Source organism: Phaethon aethereus (assembly GCF_964289735.1).
Source record: "Phaethon aethereus genome assembly, chromosome: 13".
NCBI classification, from domain to species: Eukaryota; Metazoa; Chordata; class Aves; order Phaethontiformes; family Phaethontidae; genus Phaethon; species Phaethon aethereus.
Window position 1 is genome coordinate 22,399,416 of NC_138589.1, and position 13,491 is coordinate 22,412,906.

General features: G+C 50.9%; 1 protein-coding gene across 1 annotated transcript in view; it reads left to right on the plus strand.

The window, feature by feature from the left end:
* Positions 1-12,814, plus strand: part of ZFHX3 (zinc finger homeobox 3) — a 110,066-nt gene extending 97,252 nt beyond the window's left edge. The window contains exons 8-9 of the mRNA XM_082005774.1: positions 1,227-6,680; positions 11,018-12,814. Of these exons, the coding sequence (XP_081861900.1) occupies positions 1,227-6,680; positions 11,018-12,597 (7,034 nt within the window). The 3' untranslated portion in view covers positions 12,598-12,814. The remainder of the gene's footprint in view (positions 1-1,226; positions 6,681-11,017) is intronic.
* The last annotated feature ends 677 nt before the right edge of the window (positions 12,815-13,491 follow it).

Here is a 13,491-nt window from a genome sequence, read left to right on the forward strand (position 1 = left end):
GGCCATCTCCCTCCATCTGTGCCACAAAGGGGCCGCTGTCCCCAGGGCAGGGCAGAGCAGGGCGGCTCAGGGCTGAGGAGCACAGCTCACCACATGGAAATTCACCATGTGGGATTCACATGGAAATGGTGTCGAGTCCTTGCAAAGGAGAAGACCAGACATGAGCAGTGAAGAGCAGAGGTGGTAGAGGACTGAGGAGATTGGTAGAGAAATGCCACAGGTTGCAGCTGCTGGCTGCCGACTGTGCTACCACCTCTGCTGTACTTGCTCTGCTGCCATCATAGCTCAAGTATGGACTCTGGGCATACAGTTGGGGAGCTTTGAGCTGCTGCGGTCCTCATCCGGCCCAAATCTCCTCAGCCTTTTTCATTGGCCTGCTGTGTTACGAAGGCATGGCTGTAAATCCATGGCTATTTAGTCCTGGCTTTGTCATGTGATGTGAGAGCATCCCAAGAATACCGTTCCGCATGGGCAGAATGTCTGCTCTCAAACCTGGCAGGGAAGCAATGCTGGTGTTCCTTCTGTGCCCTCCGGGAAGGTCCATAAGGGATCTGGGAATGCAGACAGCTGTCGTTTCCTCTCAGGCAGAAGGCCCCAAGGCAGTGATGCTGGTGGGGCAGCACTGGCACAGCCAAGGTAGCTAATGCTGCCCTGGGCAACAGGGTCCCATATCACACCATCTTTTCCAGCAGGATTGTGCTCTTAGACCCTGGGAAAGTGTCAGTGCTTGTTCCTTCTTCTCCCATCCTCCCTCAAAAAGTGTCCTTTTGAGCTGCTGCCAGCAGGACCTGAATTTCATTCCTGTTGTTTCTAGCTTTGATAGGACCAAGATCACTCAAATACTGTGTTCAGCTTGATGAACCTTCTTACTGGAAAATAGGCAGGACATCAAAGAAAAACAGCACCGACAGACAGGGGGCTGAATGGCCTTCACTTAAAAGGAAGAATTAAAGGTGATAAATGCACTAGGGGATTGTGTGTGTGTGCATAATTTCCAGATATTCAAAGTGGGCAAGAAAGTAAATTGTGTAGGTTTATGCAATGGGCCATGATGAGGGTAATGGTCTGGTATTAAAATAAATGAATGAAGATAGAGGGGAAATGTTAGAAATACCTATCATCTTGCAGAGAAAAAAACACGGACATATTAGTGACAAAAAGAAGGTGTTGATCTGCCCTTGTGCGCTGGCATAATTTTCAGGTTTGCTCTAACTTTGTTTTCACAGAGATTTCTGAGGACTCAGGAAAGAGTCTCTTGCCATCGGAAGGTGCAGAGCACAGTGGAGATCCCAAGCCCGTTCCAGCCGATCAGAGCTCTGCCAGGGAGGACTCCGGCTTCCTCTGCTGGAAGAAGGGCTGCAACCAGGTGTTCAAGAGCTCGGCGGCCCTGCAGACACACTTCAATGACGTTCACGCAAAGAGGCCTCAACTGCCAGTATCCGATCGCCACGTCTACAAGTACCGTTGTAACCAGTGCAGCCTGGCGTTCAAAACCGTTGAGAAGCTGCAGCTCCATTCCCAGTACCACGTCATCCGGGCGGCCACGATGTGCTGCCTCTGCCAGCGCAGCTTCCGAACCTTCCAGGCCCTGAAGAAGCACCTGGAAACCAGCCATCTGGAGCTGAGCGAGGCTGACATTCAGCAGCTGTATGGTGGTCTCTTGGTCAACGGGGACCTCCTTGCTATGGGCGATCCTTCACTTACAGAAGACCACACTATAATAGTCGAGGAAGATAAGGAGGAGGAGAGTGACTTGGAAGATAAGCAGAGCCCAACAGGCAGCGATTCGGGGTCGGTGCAAGAGGACTCTGGCTCAGAACCGAAAAGGGCCTTACCGTTCAGGAAGGGCCCTAACTTCACTATGGAGAAATTCCTAGATCCGTCTCGCCCTTACAAGTGCACAGTCTGCAAGGAGTCTTTCACGCAGAAGAACATTCTCCTGGTCCATTACAATTCAGTTTCTCATCTGCATAAACTGAAAAGAGCCCTCCAAGAGTCTGCTACGGGGCAGCCCGAACCCACCAGCAGCCCAGACAACAAACCTTTTAAGTGTAACACCTGCAACGTGGCCTATAGTCAGAGCTCAACCTTGGAGATCCACATGAGGTCTGTCCTGCACCAAACCAAGGCTCGTGCTGCCAAGCTGGAGGCTGCTGGGGGCAGTGGCAGTAGTAACGGAGCTGGCAGCAGCAGCAGTCTCTCTTTGGGTTCATCCACACCAAGTCCAGTGAGCGCTAGCAACAGTAATACTTTTACAACCACCAACACAAGTAATTCGGGCACAACTCCCATTCCCAGCCTCCTCAACCAGGTATCCAGTGACAATGTGGGAATTCCTCCCTTAGGTAACCCTGCAAGCACTAATATCTCCTCCCCTTCAGAGCCCAAAGAGGTAAACCGAAAGAAGCTGGCAGACATGATTGCATCCAGGCAGCAGCAGCAGCAGCAGCAACAGCAGCAACAGCAGCAGCAGCAGCAAGCTCAAACCTTGGCCCAGGCCCAAGCCCAAGTCCAGGCACATCTGCAACAAGAACTGCAGCAGCAAGCTGCTCTCCTGCAGTCTCAGCTGTTCAACCCAGCACTTTTGCCGCACTTTCCGATGACCACTGAGACCCTTCTGCAGCTTCAGCAGCAGCAGCATCTTCTGTTTCCTTTCTACATCCCCAGTGCCGAGTTCCAGCTCAACCCAGAAGTTAGTCTGCCTGTCACCAGTGGTGCGCTGACATTGACTGGTACAGGTCCAAGTTTGCTGGAGGACCTGAAGGCTCAAGTTCAGCTCCCTCAACAGAGCCATCCACAGCTCTTACAGCAGCAGCAAGGTCAGCTGTCATTGTCACAACCCCACTCCGTCCTTATACAGCAGAGCCAGCACCCTGAAAAGAAGAATAAATCTGTAGTGAAGGAGAAAGAAAAAGAAACCCCACGGGAAAGAGAAAGTGCAGAGAGGGGAGACAATAATGTAGCATCTAAGGAGTCCCTGCCTGATAACTTGAAGCCCAAAGAGAAGAAGGACTTTGTACCAGGCAGTAGTTCAGAGCCCTCCTTACTGCCTCCGCGTATTGCCTCTGACGCAAGAGGGAATGCCACAAAAGCCTTGCTGGAAAACTTTGGCTTTGAGCTTGTCATTCAGTATAATGAGAACAAGCAGAAGGTGCAGAAGAAAAATGGGAAGACAGAGCAAGGTGAGAACTTGGAAAAGCTTGAGTGTGATACGTGTGGCAAGTTCTTTTCAAACATCCTCATCCTGAAGAGCCACCAAGAGCATGTTCACCAACATTACTTTCCCTTTAAGCAGTTAGAAAGATTTGCTAAACAATACAGAGAACACTATGACAAACTGTACCCACTGCGGCCTCAGACCCCAGAGCCACCGCCACCACCTCCACCGCCACCACCTCCGCTCCCTCCAGCACCTCCTCAGCCGGCTTCTACTCCTACCATTCCTACTTCTGCCCCACCAATTACCTCTCCTACAATCGCACCAGCCCAGCCGTCTGTGCCACTCACCCAACTCTCTATGCCAATGGAGCTCCCCATCTTTTCACCACTTATGATGCAAACCATGCCACTGCAAACGTTACCTGCTCAGCTGCCACCCCAACTGGGCCCCGTAGACCCTCTGCCTGCCGACTTGGCCCAGCTGTACCAGCATCAGCTCAACCCTAGCCTTCTCCAGCAGCAGCAGAACAAGAGGCCACGGACACGGATCACCGATGACCAGCTCAGAGTCCTTCGGCAGTATTTTGATATTAACAATTCCCCAAGTGAGGAACAGATCAAAGAGATGGCGGACAAATCTGGATTGCCCCAGAAAGTGATCAAGCACTGGTTCAGAAACACTCTTTTCAAAGAACGCCAGCGCAACAAGGATTCCCCATACAACTTCAGTAATCCTCCCATTACCAGCCTGGAAGAATTGAAGATAGACTCACGGCCTCCTTCTCCAGAACCTCAAAAGCAGGAGTACTGGGGAAGCAAGCGGTCCTCCCGCACACGCTTTACTGACTACCAACTCCGAGTCCTGCAGGACTTCTTTGATGCCAATGCTTATCCAAAGGATGATGAATTTGAGCAGCTTTCCAACTTGCTGAACCTCCCAACACGTGTTATAGTGGTGTGGTTCCAGAATGCCCGTCAAAAAGCTAGGAAAAACTATGAGAATCAGGGAGAAGGCAAAGACGGGGAACGACGGGAGCTTACAAATGATAGGTATATTAGAACAAGCAACTTGAACTACCAATGCAAAAAGTGCAGTCTAGTCTTTCAGCGCATCTTTGATCTCATTAAACACCAGAAAAAGCTTTGTTACAAAGATGAGGATGAGGATGGACAGGATGATAGCCAGAATGAAGACTCTATGGATGCAATGGAGCTCTTGACTCCAACCAGTTCCTCCTGCAGCACACCAATGCCCTCGCAAGCTTACAGCACACCTACGTCCTCAGCCAATGCAACCACCTCAGCTTTTCTGCAGCTCACAGCAGAGGCAGATGATTCCTCCACCTATAGTTCTAAAGTAGAAGCTACAGATGAGAAACCAAAGCAGTCTGAACCTCCAAGTACACAGCAAAACCAAACTCAAGAGAAGCAAGTGCAACCAAAGCAAGAGTCTCAGCAGCAACAGGACCAAGGAGAACAAAAGACAAGTTCAGCACACCAAAAGATTTCACAGTTATCCTCCCCTTCTTCATTGCAACAGCCACCTCCCCCTCCTCAGGCCCCTCAGTGCTCCTTGTCACAGTCAAGCCCAAGTCCATCTCAGCTCTCACATCTCTCCCTCAAACCCATTCACACATCCACCCCTCAACAGCTGGCAAACCTACCTCCTCAGCTAATCCCATACCAGTGTGACCAGTGTAAGCTGGCATTTCCTTCCTTCGAGCATTGGCAGGAGCATCAGCAGCTTCATTTTCTCAGTGCGCAGAACCAGTTTATCCACCCCCCATTCCTGGACAGAACGCTGGATATGCCGTTCATGCTTTTTGATCCCAGTAATCCACTACTTGCGAGCCAGCTGCTATCTGGAACATTACCACAGATTCCAGCAAGCTCAGCCACTTCACCATCAACTCCAACATCCACAATGAATACACTGAAGAGAAAGCTGGAGGAAAAGGCCAGTGCAAGCCCCGGAGAAAATGACAGTGGGACTGGAGGAGAAGAACCACAAAGGGATAAACGTCTAAGAACAACCATTACCCCAGAGCAGCTGGAAATTCTTTATCAGAAATACTTGCTCGACTCCAACCCAACACGGAAAATGTTGGATCACATTGCACATGAAGTGGGCTTGAAGAAACGCGTGGTGCAAGTTTGGTTTCAGAACACCCGTGCACGGGAACGGAAGGGGCAGTTCAGAGCTGTCGGGCCTGCCCAAGCCCATAGACGGTGTCCCTTCTGCCGAGCTCTCTTTAAAGCAAAGACAGCTCTTGAAGCTCATATCCGATCCCGTCACTGGCATGAGGCCAAGAGAGCTGGATACAATTTGACGTTGTCTGCTATGCTCTTAGATTGTGATGGGGGTCTCCAAATGAAGGGAGACATCTTTGATGGAGCAAGCTTTTCCCACATGCCACCAACTAGCAGTGATGGACAGAGTGTTCCTCTCTCCCCAGTGAACAAGAGCATGGAACTGTCACCTCGAACTCTGCTGAGTCCATCCTCCATTAAGGTGGAAGGGATAGAAGACTTTGAGAGCCCCTCCATGTCCTCAGTCAATCTGAGCTTTGACCAAACAAAGCTGGACAACGATGACTGCTCTTCGGTCAACACTGCAATCACAGACACTACAACAGGAGATGAAGGGAATGCAGACAACGACAGTGCAACAGGGATTGTGACCGAAACCAAATCAGCATCAGGACCCAGTGAAGGTCTGACAAAAGCTGCCATGATAGCAATGTCTGAATATGAAGATAGGCTGTCTTCTGGCCTGGTCAGCCCAGCTCCCAGCTTTTACAGCAAAGAGTACGATAATGAAGGTACTGTGGACTATAGTGAAACATCCAGCCTTGCAGACCCCTGCTCACCCAGCCCTGGTGCAAGTGGTTCAGCCAGCAAGTCTGGTGAGAGCGGGGATCGGCCCGGACAGAAACGCTTTCGCACTCAGATGACTAATCTCCAGCTAAAAGTTCTTAAGTCATGCTTTAATGACTACAGGACACCTACCATGCTGGAGTGTGAGGTCTTGGGCAATGACATTGGACTGCCAAAGAGAGTTGTTCAGGTCTGGTTCCAGAATGCTAGGGCAAAGGAGAAGAAGTCCAAACTCAGCATGGCCAAGCATTTTGGTATAAACCAAACAAGTTACGAGGGACCCAAAACAGAGTGCACTTTGTGTGGCATCAAGTACAGCGCTCGACTGTCTGTACGTGACCATATCTTCTCTCAACAGCATATCTCCAAAGTTAAAGAAACCATTGGAAGCCAGTTGGATAAGGAAAAGGAGTATTTTGACCCAGCTACTGTACGTCAGTTGATGGCTCAGCAGGAGCTGGACCGGATCAAAAAAGCCAATGAGGTTCTTGGTCTGGCAGCTCAACAGCAGGGCATGTTTGATAACACCCCTCTGCAAGCTCTTAACCTTCCTGCTGCATACCCAGCACTACAGGGCATCCCTCCAGTCTTGCTCCCAGGCCTCAACAGCCCATCCTTACCAGGCTTCACTCCATCCAACACAGGTGGGTATGGATATTAGCAGAGTGCTCAGAGACACAGCTTAACTTGACGCATCTTTAGCACAAGCGGATGTTCCCTTGAGAATGACTGATAACAGGATACCCAGCCGTTTAGTCAAGCGTGTTTACTTGACAGTGAATAAGCAATGGGTATTTTATCTTTAATTCCTGAACTTGGGTTTTCTAGCAAAGTCGGAAATAGAGCAAGACCTAGACATGCTGCATATCTCTGTTTCCTTAGCACAGACTAAAAGTTTTTCAAGGAAATGGAAAATAGAGGATTTATCAAACAGAACAGGATAAGGTCTAAAGTGCTGAATGCGTTCTTCATTATACCTTTCCTTTTGTTATTAAATTCAGTTTATGTAGTGCCATCCCAAGTTTTCCATATTGTTTCTAGAGAAAAGTGTGATGTGCCTGGTAGCACTGGTGACAGAAACCTGGAGCATCTTTATGTAACATCCTTATGGTGATCTCCAGGACAAATCCTGATGCTGCTGTGGATTAGTTTTTGAGCAATGGCTGGCCAGGACGTGAAAGTACCTTCTCAACAAACAGCGGTGTAGTCATGGGACAAACCTACTTTGTATTTTAATAAGATTTTTCTTAACAATACTACGTAAAAAATAAATTTGGCGTATTCCTTTGGGTGGCCTAATCCCAGATACCGGGCTTTGGTTTTTGAGGATGCTCCCCTCCCTTGTAGCTGGTGGATGGCTGGAAAGTATAAGATGTTTAGCAAACACTGGCAGTAGAAGATACTGCTCAGTAGACTAGCAGTGATCTAGAAAACTTGATGCAAGGGCCTTATTTCACCCCTGCTACATCCATGGCATCCCAGAGACATGCCTGTGTCTGAATTGCAACTCCTGACAAAGTAATTGATGTTCTCTAGGAGAGACTTGCTTTCACTTGGCAGACTTCTGTTTACTTCTGATGATCCCTCAAGTTGACTTTCACCAGGGCTGCTCTGTGTTTACAGACATATCTCGAGAACTGATTCCGGTGTCTTGTCTCTGGCTGCAAAGCCCATGACACCGCAATGCCTGGTACAGTTACACCATATGCCGCTGTGCTCCTTTGTTTTTGACACTGCGGCAATACAGGTCTGGCGCTCTTAGACAGTGTCCAGAAACGGTAACTTTCTCTTATTGTACTGAACTAATTGGCTAATGATGAGTTATAATCCATGGAGTAAAGCCCAAATAGGATCTGAGCATCTTCCTGTCTTCTTAATTGTAAACTGGAGTGCTATCAGTCTCCAAAAAGACTTTCTGATGCTTTTATTCATCAGGCTGACTCTGAAGTTCCTTTTTCAACAGATTGAAAAACTCAGTGCAGATGCTGCCAGGTAACATGGTTGTGTCATGTTAATAAAATTGCCATCTTTCGTCATCCAGGAGGTAAATTTTTGGATAAGCAAATCAAAGCTTTAGACAGAAGTGTGAGCAGCTACATGGAACTTTAACAGCTCATCTGACATTTGCAGGCGGCACGGGCTGCAGAGCCGCTCGCTGTGAATCGCATCAGTAGTGCCTGAAGTTTGTGTGTGGTTGCAGTGACGTTGGGTGTAACACCCAAAGAGAGCACCAGAGACCCATCTTTCCCTTTGGAAGTGGCTGTGTTCATCTTTTTCTCCATTACTGCTCATCTCTGAAATACCTTCTGTTGACAAATGAAAAAGAGTTACATCTCACTGTATTTGCTGGGTTCTGGCCTTTGAAAAGATGATCCACTCTCTTGGAGTCAAGATCCTTTTTTCCACGGGAGCAGCAGAGGGGATTAGATTACCTTGTAGCATGGTTGCTGATGTCCCTGGCAGAAGGCCCTATCAGAGAGCAGAAAAGATCAGAGTAAGTTCTTCTGGAATCTGGAAAAGCTTTCTGCTGCAAATTAGAGCCTCTGCAAGGCTTTTTTGCATAGTTCCAGAACTCTTGCCACGACACCCAGAGCAAAAGTGAACTCGTTCTTGACTGTAGTTGTAGGATAGGTCATTGTAATCAAACCATTTTTAAAAACAGCTGCTGTTAGAAATTACTTTGTTCAGGGCTGCTGCCCATTCCTGCTCCTTGAATCTAGTCCTGGCTACACGCCTGAAGGGCACCTTGGCGTGCCAAGGCTTTGTCATGCGAGGTTTCTGTTCTTACCGAAGATCTCGTTTCAGAGGCTAGAACTAGGCCAAGAGGATCTCTTTGGCAAATGGTGTTGTCGGCCTGTCACAGACAGCTCTGCGCTGTTTACTTAGCACCCCAAATTTGTAACAAGATCTAAAATTACTTTTTTGAACTTCAATCTATGTTGTTGCTTTTATTTTTCTCCAAAAACCATCATGCGTCCTGGGGAGATGGGGCTATGTTCTATGAATGTTAAAAGCAATCAGTGACTGCCTAGACAGGACTAAGCTATTTAGAAAGTCAAACAGACTATTTGTGGCCTTTAGATAAAGCTCCAAAGGTCAGGCCATCTCAGCTGAATGCCTGTTGAAGCAGGTAAGGCTGTGCATCCGGGAATGTTACGAATTAGCCGCTGCTCCTGCACGTGAACCTCTCAGGGACTGTTCGACCAGGGAACATCGGTTTCAATGGCATCTATCCATAATATGCCCTTACCTGAAATCTGTAAGGCTGCTGCGTGGAGCCTCACTTCATACCTTCACAAATGCCTGTTGTCTCAATACCCCATCAGAAGCAGATGCAGGTTTCGGGAGGGCTTTGCATCAGCCGTGGCTGAATTTTCCCGGCTCTTGGCCGCCCTCCTCCCAGCCCTCCCGCGGGGCTTCTTTGCCTCCTGGCTGGCCTCCCCAGGGCCACCGCAGCTTTGGCTCCTGCCCTTGCCCGGCAGGCCAGCGCCAGGTGCAGGTTTCCAGCATGGGTGGATGAATGCAGCACCGTAGACAAACGAGCTGTTGATAGCGGGATGTAGTGCAGCCAGGTTTTGGAGAGTGCTTTGCTCCCCTTAGCTGCCAGCTACTACTCGGAGTGTGTTGCTGCAAGAAGGCGATTCCTGTGCTGTATGTTGAGACATATGGATTCCTTCTGGGCTAGACCACCTTCACAGGGCATGGTTAAGGTCATTTCCTCCCCTCCCCTCTCCTCTCCTCTCCTCTCTCCTCTCCTCCTGGATGTATCACAGAAGAGGTGCAACCTACAATAAAAGTCATGTGCCTCCATGGCCGATTCTGTTCTGCGACTGTTGGTACTCAGGCTGCCTTCAAACAGTCGCCGTCGCAGCTCTGAGGACTCGGGCTTTGTTCATGAAAGGTTAGATTGTGTTGAACGGTTTTGCAGCAGGGGTGGATCCTGCAGCCCGTTCCTGGCTCCGGAGCCATGGAGCAGATGGGGCTGCGCCGGGAGAACGGTAGAGCCTTCTGTTTTATTTTCCCCGAATGACATTGGGGGACTTCCCAAGCAAAACGTTCCTTTTTAGGAGCACATGCACCAGCTGCAGTGGAGGTGACTAATGGATGTGACTCCGGGAGCTGCACTGCTCTTGCCCTCAGCTGCTATCAGCCGTGAGAGTAGAAATCGGCACCAGGGGACTGTGTTGTTACTGGCTATTCCTGCTGTTGGGAAGGTGGGCAGAATTCACATTCCACCCAAAACACAATGCTCGTGCCCTGGGCGATGTCTGAATACCGCATAAACTCTGAAATTTCTCAGAAGCTGTGCACCCAAAACCTCTTGCCTTGGAAGGAAGGAAGGGGTTGTATCAGAGGTTTGTGGATTCGTGAACATCAGCCTAATTAGGACAAAATAACCTACATTTAGCCTATTCGGTCCTCTTCAGTTGCCATGGCCAGGTCTTTCTAATCTGTGGAGATTTTAACGAGATTGGCAGTGCCCAGCGTTACGGCCATTTGGCGTAGTGCCTTCCTTCTGCTGGGGTCCTTTGGCCGAAGGACCCGTTAGTGCAGGTGTAGGAAAAGTGCCTGTCCCAGACATCAGCTGTTCATCGCTCGGCGGTGTCAGAGGGGCCGGTAAAGCAAGAGCTGTGCTGAGCACGCCAGGCGGCTGGAGGGTGTCCCCGGCAGAGACACCATCTTCAACGCTGCTGGGCAGCGTGGCCAAGCCAGCTGCGGGTGACGGGGGCTGACGAGGCACGTCCCACGGCACCAGGCCTCAGGGAGTGGGGAGAGGAGCGGTTGTCCCAGAGGGAGTCGGACCGGTGGACGGGCTCTCCGCCCCACGCTGCTGCAGCGCGTGAGCTCGGGCCGGTCGCTGCCTCCGCAGAGGGGACGGCGGTGCAGGGGCGGTTGCGGGGTGGCCGGGGTCACCCCGCCTGGTGCTTTTTGCCTGCCCAGCGCCAAGTGGCTCCTCACCTCTCTCTCCTCCCTCTTGCAGCTTTAACTTCTCCCAAACCCAACCTGATGGGCCTGCCCAGCACAAGCGTCCCTTCGCCCGGCCTCCCCACCTCTGGATTACCAAATAAGCAGCCCCCGGCCGCGCTGAGCTCACCCACCCTGGCACAAGCCACAGCGGCTGTGGCCCCACAGCAGCCGCCGGCAACGACCCCGCAGCCACAGCCGCAGCCGCAGCAGCCGCCCCCGCCGCAGCGCAAGGAGAAGGAGAGCGAGAAGGCAAAAGAGAAGGAGAAGGCACCCAAGGGGAAGGGGGACCCGCTGCCAGGGCCCAAAAAGGAGAAGGGGGAGGCGCCCGCGGGCGGCCTCTCGGCGCCGCTGCCCGCCATGGAGTACGCGGTAGAGCCTGCGCAGCTTCAGGCGCTGCAGGCCGCCCTGAATTCGGACCCCGCCACCTTGCTGACCAGCCAGTTCCTTCCCTACTTCGTCCCCGGCTTTTCCCCCTACTACGCCCCGCAGATCCCCGGCGCCCTGCAGAGCGGGTACCTGCAGCCCATGTATGGGATGGAGGGGCTCTTCCCCTACAGCCCTGCGCTGTCGCAGGCGCTGCTGGGGCTGTCCCCCGGCTCCCTGCTGCAGCAGTACCAGCAATACCAGCAGAGTCTGCAGGAGGCATTGCAGCAGCAGCAGCGGCAGGCGCAGCAGCAGCAGCAGGCGCAGCAGCAGCAGAAAGCGCAGCAGCCCAAAGGAAGCCAAACCCCCGTCCCTGCGGGGGCTGCCACCCCGGACAAAGACCCTGCCAAAGAACCCCCCAAGCAAGAAGAGCAGAAGAACGCACCCCGCGAGGTGTCCCCCCTCCTGCCCAAACCCCAAGAAGAGCCCGAAGCAGAAGGCAAGGGCGCGGACTCCCTCTGCGACCCCTTCATCGTCCCGAAGGTGCAGTACAAGCTGGTCTGCCGCAAGTGCCAGGCGGGCTTCGGCGACCAGGAGGCGGCCAGCGACCACCTGAAGTCCCTCTGCTGCTTCGGCCAGTCCGTGGCGAACCTGCAGGAGATGGTGCTTCAGGTGCCCGCCGGCAGCGGCCAGGGCAGCGGCTCGTACCAGTGCGTGGCGTGCGAGAGCACGGTGTGCGGGGACGAGGCCCTCAGTCAGCATCTCGAGTCAGCCCCGCACAAACACCGAACAATCACAAGAGCAGCAAGAAACGCCAAAGAGCACCCCAGTCTATTACCTCACTCTGCCTGCCCCCCCGACCCCAGCACCGCATCTACCTCGCAGTCGGCCGCTCACTCAAACGACAGCCCCCCGCCCCCCCGGCCCCCCCCGGCTTCCCCCCACGCCTCCAGAAAGCCCTGGCCCCCCGCGGCCCCCCGCGCCCCGCCGGGGAAGCCGCCGCCGCCGCCCTTCCCTCCTCTCTCCTCATCTTCAACGGTTACCTCAAGTTCATGCAGCACCTCAGGGGTTCAGCCCTCGATGCCAACAGACGACTACTCGGAGGAGTCTGACACGGATCTTAGCCAAAAGTCAGATGGACCGGCGAGCCCGGCGGAGGGGCCCCGGGACCCCGGCTGCCCCAAGGACAGTGGTCTAGCTAGCGTAGGAACGGACACCTTCAGATTGTAAGCTTTGAAGATGAACAATGAAAATGAATTTAAATGAAAAAGTTAATAACAAACCAATTTCAAAAATAGACTAACTGCAATTCCAAAGCTTCTAACCAAAAAAAGAAAAAAGAAAAGAAAAAGCGTGGGTTGTTTTCCCATATAACGATGCCGGTGGGTTTTACATTTCTTTTTTCCTTTCCTTTTAATAAAATAAAAGTTAAAAAAGAAAAAAAAAAGTTACATTCGTCCTTTCGAAGGTACTGTTGGTCTGGGAGACGAAAGCCCGTGCTGCCTCCTTACTGTCTTCGGAGCTTGAGCCCGTGTATATTGCCCCTTTTCAATAACGCCCCACGTCGATAGCACAGCAGAGGCCGGCATGCACTGTATGGGAAAGCAGCCCACCTTGTTACAGTTTTAAATTTCTTGCTATCTTAGCATTCAGATACCAATGGCTTGCTAAAAGAAAAAGAAATGTAATGTCTTTTTATTCTCAGGTCAATCGCTCACACTTTGTTCTGTTTTCAGAATCATTGTTTTTTATATATATATATATATATATATAATTTCTTTCATTTGTTTTGGGGTTTTTGTTTTGTTTTGTTTCGTTTTCGTTCCAGAAAAGGATTTTTTCTTTTTTTTTCTTTTTTTTTTCCTTTCTTTTTTTTTTTTGTTAATTTAAAATGGGCAGAAAGTATTCAAGAGAAAAACAATGTGAACTGCTTTAGCTTTTCGGGGATTTTAAGGGTAGCTTTTCTGCTGAAGCCAATTTCAAGGGGAAAAGTTAAGCACTCCCACTTTTCAGAAAAAAAAAAAACCACACAAAGAGTGTTGAGGACTCGGAGCTTAAAAAATAAGTTTTAAAACAACTGACTTTCTGTATTTATGATAGATATGACCATTTTTGGTGTTGAGT